At 53.8% G+C, this 16,564-nt stretch overlaps 2 protein-coding genes across 2 annotated transcripts in view; one reads left to right on the top strand and one right to left on the bottom strand.

The window, feature by feature from the left end:
* The window catches only part of WNK2 (WNK lysine deficient protein kinase 2), a 155,712-nt gene extending 154,168 nt beyond the window's left edge, over positions 1 to 1,544 (bottom strand). Inside the window, exons 1-2 of the mRNA XM_079925504.1 lie at positions 1,283 to 1,544; positions 41 to 720 (exon numbers count right to left, since the gene is read on the bottom strand). Of these exons, the coding sequence (XP_079781630.1) occupies positions 41 to 718 (678 nt within the window). The 5' untranslated portion in view covers positions 719 to 720; positions 1,283 to 1,544. The remainder of the gene's footprint in view (positions 1 to 40; positions 721 to 1,282) is intronic.
* On the top strand, positions 1,229 to 15,186 carry LOC307188871 (RNA transcription, translation and transport factor protein-like; the record flags this gene model as incomplete). The annotated part of the gene is given in 4 exon segments (XM_079926544.1): positions 1,229 to 1,836; positions 14,358 to 14,722; positions 14,725 to 14,775; positions 14,778 to 15,186. Coding segments are annotated over 4 exon segments (1,272 nt in total). The 3' UTR covers positions 15,026 to 15,186.
* Between the last annotated feature and the right edge of the window lie 1,378 nt (positions 15,187 to 16,564).

Genomic DNA, 16,564 nt, shown 5'->3' with positions numbered 1-16,564 from the left:
GCACTCGCCCACCACCACCTGCGTCCATCTCGCCCCTCACCTGCAACTCGCACCAGGCTACCTCCACCCAGGTCTCCGTGTCCAGCCCCTTGTAGACCGTCTTGAAGGAGCCGCGCCCAAGCTCAATGTCGAACTTGAGGAAGCGGCCGTCCAGGGAGGTGGCCACAGCCTTGAGGTCGTCCTCGTCGTCCTCCTCCTCCTCGGGCTCCTCCCGGCGTGCGCGCCCGAGCTCTGGCCTCGCCTCGAGAGCCCCCACGTCCTCCTTCCTCGCGGCCGCCGCCGCCTCCTCCTCTCGGGGACCGCCCACGGGGGCAGGCGCGGGCGAGGGCGCGGGGTCCGGGCCAGGCTCCTGCGTGCCCGCGGGCTCAGGGCCGGGGTCGGCAAGGTCGCCCAGCGGCGCGGCAGGCGCGTCAGGAGTGGGGACTGCCGGGCGACCGCGGGCGCGCTCGGCGATGAGGCGGCGCGTCTTGCAGAATAGCAGCACCCTTCGCTGCAGCGGCTGCGGGGGCTGCGCGCCCGGCGACTCGGCCCCCTCCAGGCCCAGCGGCTCCTCCTGATCAGAATCCACCACGCTGCGTCGCAGGAAGCGCTGGGGCCCGGGCCGCGCCGCCCGCGCCCGCGGCACCGCCGCCGGCTCCGCCATGCCCGCGGGCCCCGCACCGCGCCCCGCCTCCATCAGTGCGCCGGGGGCGTCTCGGTGGCCGCCATCGTAGTCCATCTCTGCGAGCAAGGACACACAGGCCCGTGTGAGCGCGGGCCTCGCCGCACCTGCCCGGGACGTGGGATAAGACAGCGCCGCCCCAGGGCCCACGGCCTGCCCGCCCCGGCCGCGGAGGAGCCTGCTGGGCTGTCCCTGGGGCGGGCGGGGGAAGGGGGGCTGCAGACCGGACCAGGAGGCTGGGCTGGATGGGAGGGAGCCGTGCCCTGCTCAGGCCTGGGCCGGAGAAGAGCCCTGCTGGGCTGTCCCGGGGGACACGAGGGAGGCTGCAGAAGGGGCCGGAAGGCCGGGGAGAGGGGCACCTGCGCCCTGCCCAGCCCCGGGGAAGGGGGCCTACTGGGACGTCCCTGGGAGGTGGGGGTGGTTAACACGGGGCCGGGAGGCCCGGGCTGGGGGAGTGCCCTGGGCCGCGGAGGGGTGAAGGAGGTTGGGGAAGAAGGAGGTAGTGGCCAGGCGGCGGCTCCACAAAGGACGCTGCCCGGGGCGCAGGAGGGGCGCGCGGGGAGGGGGATGCGGCGGCGCGGCGCGCACACAAAGGCGGCGGGCGGGGGGCTCGGCACTCACAGGGCGAACGGGCGCCGTCCATGCCCGCGGCTCGGCGGCCCCGGCGGGCGAGGCCGCGCTCAGGGCCAGGATCCGCGCTCGGGGCTGGGGTCTGCGCTCGGTCCGGGGTCGCTCTCAGGGCCGGGGTCTGCGCTCCAGACCCGGGTCACGCTCGGTGCCGTATCGCCGCGCTACTTCCTCCAGCCAGCCCGCTGCGGGGCCGCGCTCCCGGGTGCTGCTTCTGCTCCGCGCCGCTGCGCTCCCGCACCGGCTCAGACCCTGCGCGCGAGGAGGGCGGGGCATTCGGCTGCCCGCCCCCGGCCGGAGCGGCGGGGCGGGGCCTGGCACGCCCACCTGTCCTCCGGCGCGCGCGGCCACCTGCGGGCCAGCCCCCGGGGCCGCGCAGGCCCACTGCGGCCCTCATGTTCCCCCTCCGGCGGGTACTGCTGGCCCCTGAGGATCTTTGGAATGCCCCATGCGGCTGCTGGCCGCGAATGGTCTGTTATCCCCCCCTGCAAACCTGGCTTGGCCATCCTAGTTTGTCCACCTGGAAAGGCTGCCAGTTCCAAGACTCGGTCAGTCCAGGAAGACACCCTGAGTTGCAAGCCTATCCGTTTCAAGCCTGTCCATGATGACGTGCCTAGGCCTATCAAAGGGAAAACTGAGAAGGGATGGAGCTAAGCATGTTCCAGACAGACGCATGCAAGCCAGTCTGGCTTCCACCGTTCTCCCTGGGACATACTCGTGGCAAGTGGGCATCATGCCTGCCTGGTAATGGAGGAGATGACTGGCAATTCACGTCATCACCGGCAGACTGCTGCCCACCGACAGCTGGCAGATGTACATAATACGGCAGTAGTATCCCCACACATTGCAGCGGCAACCTAGGTGCTGGGGGACTACAGAGGACCTGTCCTTGACTCAGCGCTATGTGCTCTCTGAGCCCACAGAGGTAGTTTTGGGCAGCCCTGTTTGCATACCTCTCATGACAGGGAGCTCACTCTCTCTGCCGGCCCATGACCCATGAGAACACAGCTAAGCAGTTAGGTCACAGTTCGCTCATCCATGAGATGGACATAATGGTCAGTGCACAGCTGGTGTTCGACAAATGCTTACAGAGGCAGGGAGGAAAGGAGACAGGGCCTACCCTCTGCCTCTGCTCCAGTCAGTCCCCAGCAAAGCCCACTGGTAGGAAGGTCAGGGTCTGGCCTTGCCCCCAGGGAGCCCCAGTCAAGAGGTACTTTTGAGGATGCGTGTGCCTTTCAGTGGGCTCAGGGGTCAGTCTAGTGGTCAGACCCAGTACAGCCGGGCCACCTCCCTGAGTGCCCCCCACAGGCTACTACATGGGGAGGTGGCTCCTCACTTGACCATGTGGGGCCCACCCCAGGGCAGGTGAAACAGTGGAGAACCCAGGTCCCATAAGGGGACAGGGGCAAATGGGGGGACTGTGCCAGGAGAGCAGAGTTGGAGGCAACAGGGGTATCTGGGGGTGATGGGGGCAGCAGGGGTGTCCTGGGGTGATGGGGGCAGGGTAGGCTTCTCAGGGAACTGAAGGAAGGGTACTGGGGCAGACAGATGGAGTGCGGGTATATGGACCTCGCAAGCTTGGGCTCTTAGGCCCTGGAACCTCCTGCAACTGGGTGGGCAAATAATGGGGCCCCTGGGACTCTGGCCACTTGAGGAAGTCTCCCCATCCAGTGGGGGCCGAGAAGTTCTATAACACAGTTTTTTTCCTCTCTTATAATAAGATGATATAACATTTCTTTTACTCTGTTCTCTGTAAAAATTTGAAAACATGTTGATTTTTTAAATAACAGCTTCATTGGGATATAATTTAGATACCATAAAATTCACTCTGTGTACAATTCAGTGGTTTTTAGTATATTCATAGAGTTGTGTGACCATCACCACTGTCTAATTCCAGAACATTTTTTATCGCCCTCAAAAGAAACCCATGCCCATTAGCAGTCACTCCACATTACCCCTCTCTCAGCCCCAGGCTAGCAGTAATCTACTTTCCGACTCTATAGATGTGCTTATTCCTAGCATCACATATAAGTGGAATCATACAACAGTCCTTTGTGACTGGCTTCTTTCATTCAGCATAATGTTTCACTTAGTCCACATTATAGCATATATCAGTACTTCACTTCTTTTTGTGGCCATATTGATTTTTTAAGAGCAAGTACTCATTAAAGAAAGTTAAGATAGAAAAAGTAGAAATAAAAACTTTTTTAAGTTGTTACCCAAGTGTGATCCCATGGCACCTCCTGTGGCAGGCACATGTCTTTCCATGTGCAGCTGTCCACTCAGGAGACACTCAGAAGGCTTGCATCAAATAACCAAATAATGGGGACTTCCCTGGTGGTGCAGTGGTTAAGAATCCTCCTGCCAAGGCAAGGGACACGGTTTCAATCCCTGGTCCAGGAAGATCCCACATGCCGCGGAGTAACTAAGCCCGTGTGCCACAACTACTGAGGCTGAGCTCTAGAGCCCGTGAGACACGACTATGGAGCCGATGTGACACAACTACTGAAGCCCACATGCCTAGAGCCCATGCTCTGCAACAAGAGAAGCCACTGCAATGAGAAGCCCACACACCGCAATGAAGACTAGCCCCCACTCGCCACAACTAGAGAAAGCCTGTGTGCAGCAACGAAGACACAACGCAGCCAAAAAATAAATTAATTAAATAAATAAATTTATTTTAAAAAATAATAATAACCAAATAATGATTCAAACCTTTTCTTTCCTATGCAGCAAGTTACCATTTAATTTTACACAGGTAGGCTCACACCAGATGCTAGGTTCATATCCTAGCTGGTTCAGTCCAGAGAATGCGGCTTCAGCCCTCAGATGTCCTAGAATGTGCAGGTGTTTGAAATCCTCTACCCATCACCCTGCTGAAGTGAGCCTGCTGCCAGGTGTGGGGGTTGCTATCAACACTCAGGCTCCCCTCAGGAACCACTCCCAAACTGCACCACTCAGTTCCTGGCCCTCAGGAATTTTGTTTTAATGGACACAACTTTTAGAAACAACTTTTAAATTTTTCTGGTTAAAAGTCTGAAGAAGAACAGCTAAGACCACTCAGTGGTCATTCCTACCCATTCAGTAGCCTGAGCCATGGGGGTGCAGATCAGTCTCAGTGGGGAACTGCTAGGTGGGCACAGAGGGCACCTGCACACCTTCAGACCAGCCTTCGACCTCTGCAGGAGTTGCGGTAAATTCGGGAGCTGGAGCACTGCGTTCGCCGTGACTGTCATCCTTGTTCACAGCCCGCCCTTCATTCTCAGCCTCTTAAGCACTCGGTAGAAGTAGACGGGGTGTGACTTCCTCTGGTTGCTCACAAGAGGTGATGTCAGTGTCCACCACCTGAGACCCACTGAGTGAGCCCTCTTTTAGTGTCTCAGAGCAGGATTGAAGTTGATCTGCAAAGAGAAGGACCAAGTGGCCCTAGAGACCTGCATGGATCACGAAATATGGAGACAGGCAGAAGAAAACACAGGTCATTTTCCACGTTTTCATCTCTCCTAAAGCCCCAGGAATTTTACCTAGGGATCTTGAGTAACTGATAGCCATACAAAATGGGGGTGGGTCACTGAGCCCAGCGGGTGGTGGGGCCTCAAGTAAGTCATGCTGCTGAAATAATAATAATGATGATGATCCCCAGTGCTGAGCTAAGTCTTTGCAGGAATTCTCTTGTCTTGCCCCACACTGTCCTAGAGGGCCCTGTTATCAGATAGGAAGCAGCAAAGAGGCAAAGAGACTTGCCTGAGTTAGTCGACCGCAGGCAGTGGGCCCAGAGGTGAACGAGGCCAACTTACCCACACCCCACAGTGAGCTGCCTCTCAGCCTGCAACGGCTGCCATCCAGCCTTTTCAGGACTTTGTGGCCAGTCCTTGCCCATCGACTTTCGCTAGCTCCAGGGGCCGGTCTTCGGCAAGCTGGCACATTCTCCATCGTGCCAGCTCTCTCTCATCCTCTCTTAGCACCTCTGTCCACATGGCCCCTGGAGCTCTAGCTCTGCTGGCTCTGCTGTCACATGCCCATGACCCAATCCACCTTCAGCTCCACCCCATATAGCACTGGGGCTGGGAGTCTGTGCTCCACCTCTCCCAGCCCCCAGCGACTTCAGGGAGGCATTGCCAGAGGAGGTGCTGGTGGCAGCAGACTGGAAGGGGCTGCCATCCACATCCACTGGGGAAGGGGTAGAAAGAGCTCTCCATCAGGCTTCTTTTAGTCCCCAGAGCCAGTCACACAGCTCCACTCCCCTTTGAGGAAGCAGCCAGAGCGCAGCAGCTTCCCCTTCTACACTCCCAATCCCCCGGGGGCTGAGCATCCCCTGGGGTGGCTTTCCCTCCAAGCTTCCTTCTGTCCATACCCAGAGTGTGAGCTGCAGTCTGGGTTTCAATGGGAGCAGAGCCCCCATTGTGCTCACTCAGCCCTGCCAGCACCTGGCATCTAACCCCTGGTATTGAATGGATTTCCACCCAGTCTCAGCCTCAGCTCTCTCCTCAACTCTAAACTCCTTCCTCTTAGGGGGTCCGTCTTAATGGGCAGGCCGAGGAGTCAGGACCCTCCTTCAATTCTAGCTTGACCTCAGGCCCAACCACATCTATCCACTGCCCTTCAGAGCAGCCACATCCCAGTGAGGCCCCAAATTCTGGGCTATGTTCTCCTCTTGGTCCTGATGGTGCATGCCAGCCCTTGCTCACCGTGGATCCGCTGCCTCTGTCTCATCCTGCTGCCCAAATGGATTCACTGAGCAGATTGGCCCAGGCCTCCTGGAAAGCAGTTCACAGTTGGAGCAAGAATCTAAAAAATGTTTATACCCTTTAAGTCAGTAATTCCCTTTTGGGGAATGTGTACAAGTGAAGTGACCAGCTATGCAGATAGTGGTGCATAAAGATGTTCACTGAAGGGTTGTTTATAATAAGCATTAGGAATAACGTAAATTTTCAGCAATTGGAATATGGCTCAGTAAACTGTGTTATTCCTATGTAGTCAAATATGATGAAGCCATTTAAATGCGCTTCATGGAGTTTTATAATGAGGCAGGAGATAATTTGAAGTGACAGTGCACAGGAGAAAAACCGGAAGGGAACACACCAAAATGTTAGCAGTGGATGCTTCTGCTTTTGTGCATTTTTCTGCACTTTGGACAAGAGGCAACTCCACCTAATGTCTGGCCTGTGTCTTTGGGAAAGAGGGGCACACTGACCCAGGAAGGGTCTAGAGGCATGGATCCGATTCAAATCCTGGCACCACGCGTTGGCCATGACCTTCAATTCATTAATTAAGTTCTCTGAACTCCAGTTTCCTCAGTCACCAGGTGGCAGTGGCACCCAGTTCCCAGGGTTGTGAAAGAATTGCTAAAGGAATCCCCAGGCGTCCAGCAGCCCAGTAGGACTGAAACATGATAGCCATCCTGGACTCTGGCCACCTCCTGCCTTGCCACCTGTCTTCTTGCCGGTGGGACCTGCCATGGAGAGAGGAATGGCCCCGATTCAAGAGAGCCATTCAATCCCCATTTCCACAGGGGGACATGGAGGTTTGAGGTCTTAGTGATTTGCTCAGGACCACAGAGCTAGCCAGTGGAGGGGCAGACATGTGGGCTCGTACAGACAGAGCAGAGAGGAGCATGGAGAGCCAGGTGCCACAGTGGCTTGGCAGGGGTCCTCAGACCAGAGCCACGCCACTGTCCAGGGCAGGTTCTGACCGGTGGCCGAGTCAGGTTGTCCTGCCAGCTGGGGTAGCTGACTACCCCAGGGGTTCCCAGGGGTCTCTCCCACCCAGAGTTTCCACTTTACACTCAGTGGGCCCCATCAGCCCCCATCAGCTCCCAGGGGAGCCACACAATTTTCCATGTGATGCAGAAGAGGCATTTTCCTCTGGCTAGAGACTCAGCCTGCTTGACTTGGGGTTTTCCAGCAGACCCGGCTCGAATTGCAATGCCTGCCCCTGGGGATGCCTGTTCATTCAGAATGAAGAGGTGCCCAGGTGACATAATATGTCATCAAACACCTGTCGAGTCTACTGGGGGCCAGGCCCAGTGCACACAGTGGAAAATGGCCACATCACGTGAGGAAGCACTGCCTGTCTTTCAGCTATGCTTCCTTCTGCGGTGGCTTCATGCACAGTCTGACCCTTCCTGGAGAAGGCACGCATGTCCACCAGCAGCGCCACGTCGAAATTCCCAGCTTTTCCCTCCATAGCCCTAGAGAAAGCTCAAGAACGGAATGTCTTTAGCTGACAGGTCACGTGGTCATCCCTGAACCACCCCTGTAGACAGGGCTGGGATGTTCTGATGTGCCAGACTGGGCACGTGTCTCCCATGGGTCCAAAGACTGCACGTGGGAGGAGGGCTTGTTCCAAAATAAGGGGAAGCATCCCACCTACACCCTGGCGTTGACCTTGGGGAAGCAGGCTTGGTTCCCCTTTGAAGAACTGCACCAACCTCCAGGGAGCCCCACGCACGCTTCCTACCCTCGTGGCCTCAGTTTTCTCATCTGCTAAATGGCTCACCTCATCACGCCACGCAAGGGAGAATGCGAGGCCCCAAGACAACCTGGCACACAGTAGGTGCTCATTAAACACTAATGCCGCCCTCCTGGGCTCAGTGCTCCGCACACACCTGCCAAAGAAGCAGGTCAGAGCCGCTGGGGCCATCAGGCTGCAACATGTTTTTCTAGAAGGTTTTATGTGAACTACACATCCAGGAATGAAGTCACTGATCAATAACCCACAGCAGTGACCCCTCAATTAACAAATACTTATCGGTCTTAGAGACAGAATTGCCATTTTGCAAGATAATTGAGCACCAATGACCAGAAGCATACTCTGCTTTGAATAAGGACCTGAAATATGACTGGCATCCACAGGGCATCAGCGGGGTACTACAGGCAGCCTCAGGGCCTGGGGTGATCTCTGCATCATTATCACAGGGACAGCCAGGCAGGAGCTGAGCCCTAGAGCCCACAGGATAAGGATGTGGGGCATAATGTGCTGTGTTGGGGCTTGACATGTTTCTGGTCTGTGTCTCTGAGGATGTGAGTGGTGGTGGGGGGCGGGGGGCAGGGTGCCTTGGTTCTGAAGCTGAGGGGCGGAGGCCAGCGCAGACACCAGCAAGAGCAAAGTAGGTCTTTTAACAGGAGGAGAAACCGAGGCTCAGAGATGAAAAGGGCAAGAGCATACAGTGAGCAGGCTACAGAGCCAGGGCTCCAGGTTCAAAAGAGGCTTCGTCTCAGCTAGAGGGAGCTTTCCATGAACATTCGTCAGATGTGTGCGTGTGTTGGGGGGAACTTCCAGACACAAGAGCAACAGGGGACTGGGCAGGGAAGAGAGAGGGGGGATTTAAAAAGGAAAGGTAAAAAATAAAAATAAAATTAAAAATAAAAAGGAAAGGTAGGGGATTTCCCTGGTGGCACAGTGGTTAAGACTCTGTGCTCCCGATGCAGGGGGCCCGGATTTGATCCCTGGTCAGGGAACTACATCCCACATGCATGCTGCAACTAAAAGTTCATATGCCACAACTAAGGAGGCCACGTGCCACAACTAAGGAGTCCATGAGCCACAACTAAGGAGTCCACCTGCCACAACTAACACCCGGCATTACCAAATAAATAAATAACTTTCTTTTTAAGAAAAGGAAAAGTAAAACTGACCAAATTTTAAAATACTAAGAAATAAGATCAAAAGGCAGGCATTTCCTTGAGGAAAAAGATTCACAGCAGATACAAAAGGTAAGGGGAGTTATCATTAATATGCAAAAACTCATATGAGTCAATATGGGTTCAGTATGAGTGGAAAAATCCAAATTCCCAAAAGAAAAGAGAGTGAAAGTCACGCTCAGACAAGCACAGAAAGTCATGGAATGTGTAGAACCACAGTTTCATCTCGCCAGGAACTGTCATAAGGCAAGACAAACAGGCATCTTCACGTGGAGATTAGCAGTCCTGGTTTAATAATAAGGTCCGATGCAGACAGGCAAGCTGTGAGCAAGTCAGTTGGTCCAACCTTTCAGGAAAGCAGCTTGGAAAAGCCTCACACTTATTCTTACTTTGATTCACTTTTGGGATCTACCCTGAGGAAAGCAAAGATTTAGACCTAGAGTGGTTTACCTTAGAGTTACTATAAATGCCAAAAGATTGGAAATGACAAAATTCCAGGGGGAGGCCTGGGTGACCCTTCATTATCCTAGGCCAAAGGGTTTATGATCACTTGTTACTGCAGCAAATGTGGACTGATACACTCCACACTGGATTCCTGGCACAAGAAAGCTTGGTGGATCCTGGAAGCTCAAGGAACAATTGTTAAAAGAGCAAATAAAGGAATGATCTCAAAGAAAATACACCAGATATCAGCAGTGGTTATTTCTATTTGGGTGAATTCCATTTTTTGCTTTTATGCCTTTCTGGCAGCCACAGCTGTACCATGCACTCACCTGCTTGGCCAACCCTGAATCAGCTGCTGAGTCAGAAGTTTATGCATTTGTAATTGTGTCAGATTTTGTCAAATCGCTCTCAGGAGATGTCGTACCAATTTACACTCCCACCAGTGATGTAGACATGCCCACAAAGCACATTAATTGACTTTTGCATTAGGAGAAACGCCATATCCCAGCAAGGCTTTAATTTCCATGTCTCCCATCATGCGTGAGCTCAGCCTCTGCCCGTGGGTCCAGACCAGTTTTCTTTTCTTTGAGCTGTCCTCATAGGGGCTGATGTCTCCCTGCCCTGCCAACCCCCAGAACACCTTCACTCAGCTTCTGAGTGGCTGGCTCTGTCTCTTCCATCAGCCATAGGGTCAGAAGTCACCTCCGCAGAGAGGTGAGGTCCCTGAGGGGCCCACAGCCCTGCCTGAACTCATCCTGATCGAAGCATCTGCTTCTCCGTAATAGACACTCAGGTCCCAGCCCAGGGACCCTGCCCTTCTGGTGCTGGTACCTCCATCTTCCCAGCAGGCCCTGAGCCAGTTGGAGATGAATCTTTGCTAACTGACCCATCTCACTCTTCTGAGCTCCCCACTGAGCAAGGCCTTTAGCCTCAAGACAGAGGCCTGTATGTGGCCATCAGGAGTGTGGCCTGGACTCAAGTCCAGCCCCTGGGCCACTGTAGGCCACACCACCCTGAGGGAGAGATGCCTAGGCTGCAATAAGTTCACCTCTTGCGCCTCAGTTTCCTATCTGCCAACCCCCAATGTCACCATAAATATGACAGAGCAGACATCTGCAGTGCTTCCAGTAGGCAGCCTAGGCCAGAACATAGGAGGATCGGTCACTGCAGCTCTAGGCAGCTAAGGACCACGCCCCTGAGCTCTCCATCCTCCCCCAGATTATGCTGGGGCTGGGTCAGCGTCTCCCCTCCCAGGGCCCACTGTCAGCCTGTGCCATGGTTGGGGTGAGGGGCTGCTGGATTGATCAATTAGTCCATGCCTGGTCCCTGCCAGCCAGACCCCCCACTCCGTGGTCCCCATGGCTGCCTGCAGCCCATGTCCGGCTCCGGTGGTAGAGGCCAGCATCCCCCACACCACATGGACTGATGACTGTGGGCAGTGCTGACTGGAGTCCAGGGTGTTCTCAGGGTGGCACCTGGAGAGGGGCTAGCATGGTCCAGGGGTGCACAGGGACCGGCCATTCACAAAGCACCAGCACCAGCATTCACTCGCGGGGTCCCAAGGTAGCCTGGCCCGAAGGAGGTGATCTCCGCAAGGGCAGGGACATCCATCAGGTCACCTCAGCTGGGTCTCCGTGAGGCTGCATCCTGCTCTCTTCAGAGTGACCCAACCCCCCTCAGTCCCTCCCTCCCTGCAGCTCGGGCAAGCCAGGGCGTGAACACCTGCTTTGAGAGCAACAGCTTGGGACTCCATTCACAGCAGCATTTTGATCCCACCTTTTCCAACAAGAATACAGCATAGGACTCAGCATTCCGGGAGCCCAGCAGGTCTCTCACACTCCAGCCGCTGCCTGTTTCCCTCCACAAGGAGGTGCCGGCTTCCGTGTCCTCAGAGGCATTTTCTACACATGGACCCTTTCCCTCCTGGGTTTGCCCAAGTGGGGGCAGGCCAGGCACGCTGCTGCCTCACTTTCCTCAAAATTCTGGACATTGGTTTGTCTATTTATATTGTAAACACTTTCTACTGCAAAATGCAAAACAAACCCAGAAACATGCATTAAACAGACTGAAGAATCATTACAAAGTACACACTCACGTGACACCTGCGGTGATGCCAGAACTCTGTCCTCCTGGGTCCTGACACCCCAGAGGTGGCCCCAACCCTGCTTTCACAGTAATCACAGCCTGGATGCTGTTTTGTTGTCTGTCGTTTTGCTACCAAATGAACACCTGCAAACCTTGCATATGACTTTGCCAGGGCAAGGGCAGGGCAGGAGAGGCACCGGGTGAGCCTTTCCGACCTCAAAACCACAAGGGCCCAGGGAGCCTAGCTCGAGTCTGAACGCCCTGTCTGCAATGTCATGGAGCAGGGCGTCACGCCCAGAAGTCCTGCTGCTGCTTCCACTGAGAGCGTCCACAAGGCCTGTGGTCGGTGTGTAGGTGCCTGCAGCACGGAGGACCATGGCCCTATACTCCGTCACTCAGGTGACACTGATGGGCTGTTTGGGGAAGGTTGCTCAGAACATCCTAGTGAGGGTTCCCACACTTCCCTTGGGCCTGTGCCAGCAGGGGAGCTGCTCTCATGGTGGGCAGTCCTGGGGGGCCGTCCCACTCCCCCCAGCGCTCCCCGGGGAACCTAGCCCAGCCAATGGGTGAGTGGACCTTGCTGTATTCACGCTCATTGAAGACCATCACTTCCAGTTCACCCTCCTCTGTTGATGGCCACGTGGCGTTTTGTTGCACCATGTGCCATGTTTATCTTCCCAAGCCCTGTTGCGGGCATTTTGATGACTCCATCCTTTTGCTTCTTCAAAAACAGAATAACCTGTGGAAATGCAGCTCATGGGGTAAATACCTAGACGTGGAGTCAGCTAGCCCCAGCACCCCTATCCACACCAAGGTCCCATCCAGGTCCCCAAACTCAGCTGAAACTAACAAAGCCTGTCGGCCTTGGCTTTCACCAGCCTGCCCTGCTGAAACGGGAGGCCACACCTCAACTCTTCAGGGTCTGCACATGGTCCTCCCACTGGCAGGGTGGAGGCCAGAGCCAGCCCTGTGAACTCTCTCACAGATGGGGCCTCTCTCCCTCACTCCCACCTCGGAAATCACCTCGCACCCACCTTTTCTAGTATTTAAGGCATTTTCTTTGAGCTAAGTGCTTGCATCCCCATAAACATCTGCTACTTCTTCTCTTATGTCTTGACTGAAGCAGTGTGCTATCAGAGAAAGTTCTGAGAAGGGGACTTCACCTATAACCCCACCTCCCAACCTGACAGCCACCATGCTGTGCTGTGTCCCCTCTAGACTATTCATGGGCACACGTGTTTCAAAGTGTGTTCATTCATTCCTTCAGCAAACACTCACTAGGTCTTTCCTAGTGGGTCCAGGACCCAGACCAGAACAGTCTAGTCACTGATGAGGTTCAAAGACCAATTCCCACCTGATCCAAGCAGTGTCCATGTTCATCGCCGACTCTGCAGGTTCCCTGTGGAGGGGGGCTGGGAGGCGAATGGTTTCCCTGGGAGCACCGAGCCTGCAGCCTTGCACCCTCATCTTCTTCCACAGGAATTTAACACAAATGGCGCGAGGCCCTGCAGCCACAGGTGGAGGCAGCCAGGAGGCTCAGCGGTCTTGAGCGGGTGGTGGCACCCTTCTCCAGCCTCGGTTTCCCCACTTGCAAGGTGAGGACGGGCAGATGAGTGAATGAATGTGGTAGTCTCTGCTCAGAGGATTAGAGGATGGAAAGAAGGGAAGGAGGGAGGGAGGGAGGGACACAGAGAAGGAGGGAAGGGAGAAGGTGGAAGGAAGGAGGGAGGGAAGGGAGGAAAGATGAATAGGCAAAAAGACAGGATCACGATCTGTTAAGGATAAACTAGGAAGTTGCCCCCGTATGGTCAGCTGTGAAACCCTGGGCAGGTTCACTGACCTCTCTGAGCTCTCCTTGTTGACCTGCAGGATGGAAACTATAATAATAGAGGGGAAGATAGCTTATCCTGGATTCCCAGCACCTGGAGCTCCCAGACCCGGCACTGTTCTGGCATTTTTCTTGTCTGTGCACTTTAAGAAGCACATCGTGGTGCTCAGTGCCCAGTCATGGTCAGCTCGTGATATACACCCCGCTGTGCTGGGCTCCTCAGGGTGGGGAGGTGCTGCTTCCATCTGACTTCACCCTAAACTCACTGCGGATCAGCAGTTCAGTCGCAGGGCCAATTATAAAACAGTGTTTATTTGTTATTTAGTTGAATAACTTAATCTACTCTGAGGTACTGTGTGTACCTCTGGAGATATTTTTTGAATGCATGCATGTTGTGCATGACAGAGAAAATCAACATCATCTGGTCCAGCCCCCAGCTGATACAGGAAGCCCCTCCCCGGGACCTGAGGGGTGACAGCCAGCCCTGCTGGCATCTCTCCAGGATGGGAGCACACGGCCTTCAAGATGCCCAGACTTACTGCAGACCTGATGTTCCTGTGCTGTAACTGCCCTGGGACAGCCAAGCAGGGTCCCAGAAACAGTGAATATCCCCATCCCACCTACATAGCCAGGCCCCCAGCTGTGCTCCTGTCTGCCACATTGCAGTTTTCCATCACATCCCCCGACCTAGCCCCAGAGAAAGAATCACAGTGCGAAATGAATGAGGACATGAATTTGACAGAAAGCTGGAAATATGTGGAAACTGGGCAGAAATGTTTAAGAATGCCCTGGGCTGGGGGGCCAGAGTTGCAAGGACATGACCAACCCTCAGCCACCACATATCACACTGAGCAAGAAAGTCTTTTTTTAATTGAGACATCACTTACATGCCATAAAATTCCCCTTTTAAAGCGTACAGTTCGGTGGTTGTTAGCACATTCACGGACTTATGCAACCATCACCACTAATCCAGAATGTTCTCGGCACCCCCAAAGGATACCCCGCCCTCCCGACTGAAGCAGGGAGCACGATGGCCTTCAACTACCACCACCTACCTCTTCTACTGAAGAGATGAAACAAAACTTAGAAACGATGTTTGCACTGAAGACCAGAAAAGGAGATACTACAAGACTGAAGACAGAGGTAAGCTAAGAAACATCCAGAGCAGTGACCAGCCCAAGTTCTTTGAAAAGTATCTCAGAGATGTCAACTGTTCTTTCAAGATTCAGGATGGACAAGAAGCAATTGACTGGCTTCTTGGTTTAGCTGTTAGTCTTGAATATGGAGATAACGCTGAAAAATACAAGGATCGGGTACCTGATAATGCACAAAATGCTGACAATGCAACTGAAAATGCAGAGCCCGGGATCAATTTGGATGTAACTAATCCTAATTTTAGGGCTGGTGTCATGGTCCAGGCTAACCTTCAGAGTCAGCTCATGGTGGTTACCTGGCAGTGCTTCAGGCAATTCGCATTTTGGTCCAGGAGCCCTGACACGGGATGTAGCTGCTAGCACAAACCCAGCAGAAGAGGGCTTGCCTGTTGGTTTAGACAAGTATATTCTTGGTTTTGACACAAGAGACGTGGTCCTTAATGAAGCTGGTCAAATTCTGCACTTGCTGCATATAGAAGAGCTCAGAGAGCTGCAGACAAAAATTAATGCAGCCAGAGTGGCTGTTCAGGTGATTACTGCTGATCCAAAGACAGACCACAGACTGGAGAAAGTTGGAAGATGAACATTTTAGAACTTTAGCTTCCCCTTTACCTAGTACTCTCTGGCATATATTTGGAAATCAAATACCACATTTTCAATGGAAGAATCCCAGAAATTTGACTATGTCCTAGAGAGCTACCATCATTGCCTTTTCTTTAATAAAGTTTAGGAAAGTGGAAAACAAAAAATAGATCCTGTACCCATCAGGCAATCACTCACCACTCCAGGCCCCCCAGACCTTGGCAAACACGAGTCTACTTTCTGTCTCTGGATCTGCCTATTCAGGACATTTTATATAAATAGAATCATACCATACATGACCTTTTGTGCCTGGCTTCCTGCACTCAGCATGTTTTCCAGATTCATCCACATTGTAGCATGTACTGGCACTTCACCCGTTTATGGCTGATTAATATTCCATTGTTTGGATACACCACATCTTGTTTAATCCATCATCCAATGGTGTATGTTTGGGTTGTTTCTGTTTTTTGGCTATTATGAACATTCGTGTACACGTTTTTGTATATATCTAAGTGGAGTTGCTGGGTCGTAAGGTAATTCTGTGTTAACTGTTTGAGGAACCACCAAACTGTTCTCCACAGTGGCTGCACCGTTTTACCTTCCCACCAGCAGTGTATGAGGGCTCCAATTTCTCCACATCCTTACCAACACTTATTTTCCATTTTTTCTATTCTAACCATCCCAATGGGTGTGAGGTGGTATCTCACTGTGGTTTTGATTAACATTTGTGATGTTGAGCATACTTTCATGGGCTTACTGACCGTTTGCATATCTTCTTGGGAGAAATGTCTATTCAAGTCCTTTGCCCATTTTTTTTTTTTTTTTGCGGTACGCGGGCCTCTCACTGTCGTGGCCTCTCCCATTGCGGAGCACAGGCTCCGGATGCACAGGCTCAGTGGCCATGGCTCACGGGCCCAGCCGCTCTGCGGCATGTGGGATCTTCCCGGACCGGGGCACGAACCCATGTCCCCTGCATCGGCAGGCGGACTCTCAACCACTGCGCCACCAGGGAAGCTCCTCTGACCATTTTTGAATCGGGTTGTTTGTCTTTTTGTGGTTGAGTTTTAGGAGGTCTCTACATATTCTGGACACTAGACCCTTGTCAGATCTGTGAATTGCCAATATTTTCTCCCATTCTGTGGGTGGTCTTTTCACTCCCTTAATAGTGTCCTTTGATTCCAAAAGTGTTTAATTTTGATGAAGTGTATCTGTTTTTCCCTTGGTTGCCTGTGCCCAACAAAACCTTTGACTAAATTCTCCACGCTCCTTAGACAAAGTCCTGTGCCCTCTCCCTGCTCAGTCTCCTGGACAGCAGGCCCGTTCTCAGACCCTGGTGCGCTGCGCCCCCTGGTGGCGCCTGGCCATTCAGGACACGTGCGCGATCCAGGCAGCAAGGCACAATCAGGCTCTGAGGGCATCAACGTTAGATGTGACAAAGCAACATCTGTGCTCAAGGCTACTTTCTTCCTCTGGGAAGAGAGAAAGAGGAAAACATTGCCGCTTCCCAGTCCCAGACACAGCTGACCACTGGCCATCTCTC

This window comes from Stenella coeruleoalba, assembly GCF_951394435.1.
Source record: "Stenella coeruleoalba genome assembly, chromosome: 7".
Classification (NCBI taxonomy): domain Eukaryota; kingdom Metazoa; phylum Chordata; class Mammalia; order Artiodactyla; family Delphinidae; genus Stenella; species Stenella coeruleoalba.
This window is presented reverse-complemented; position numbering and strand designations above follow the sequence as displayed.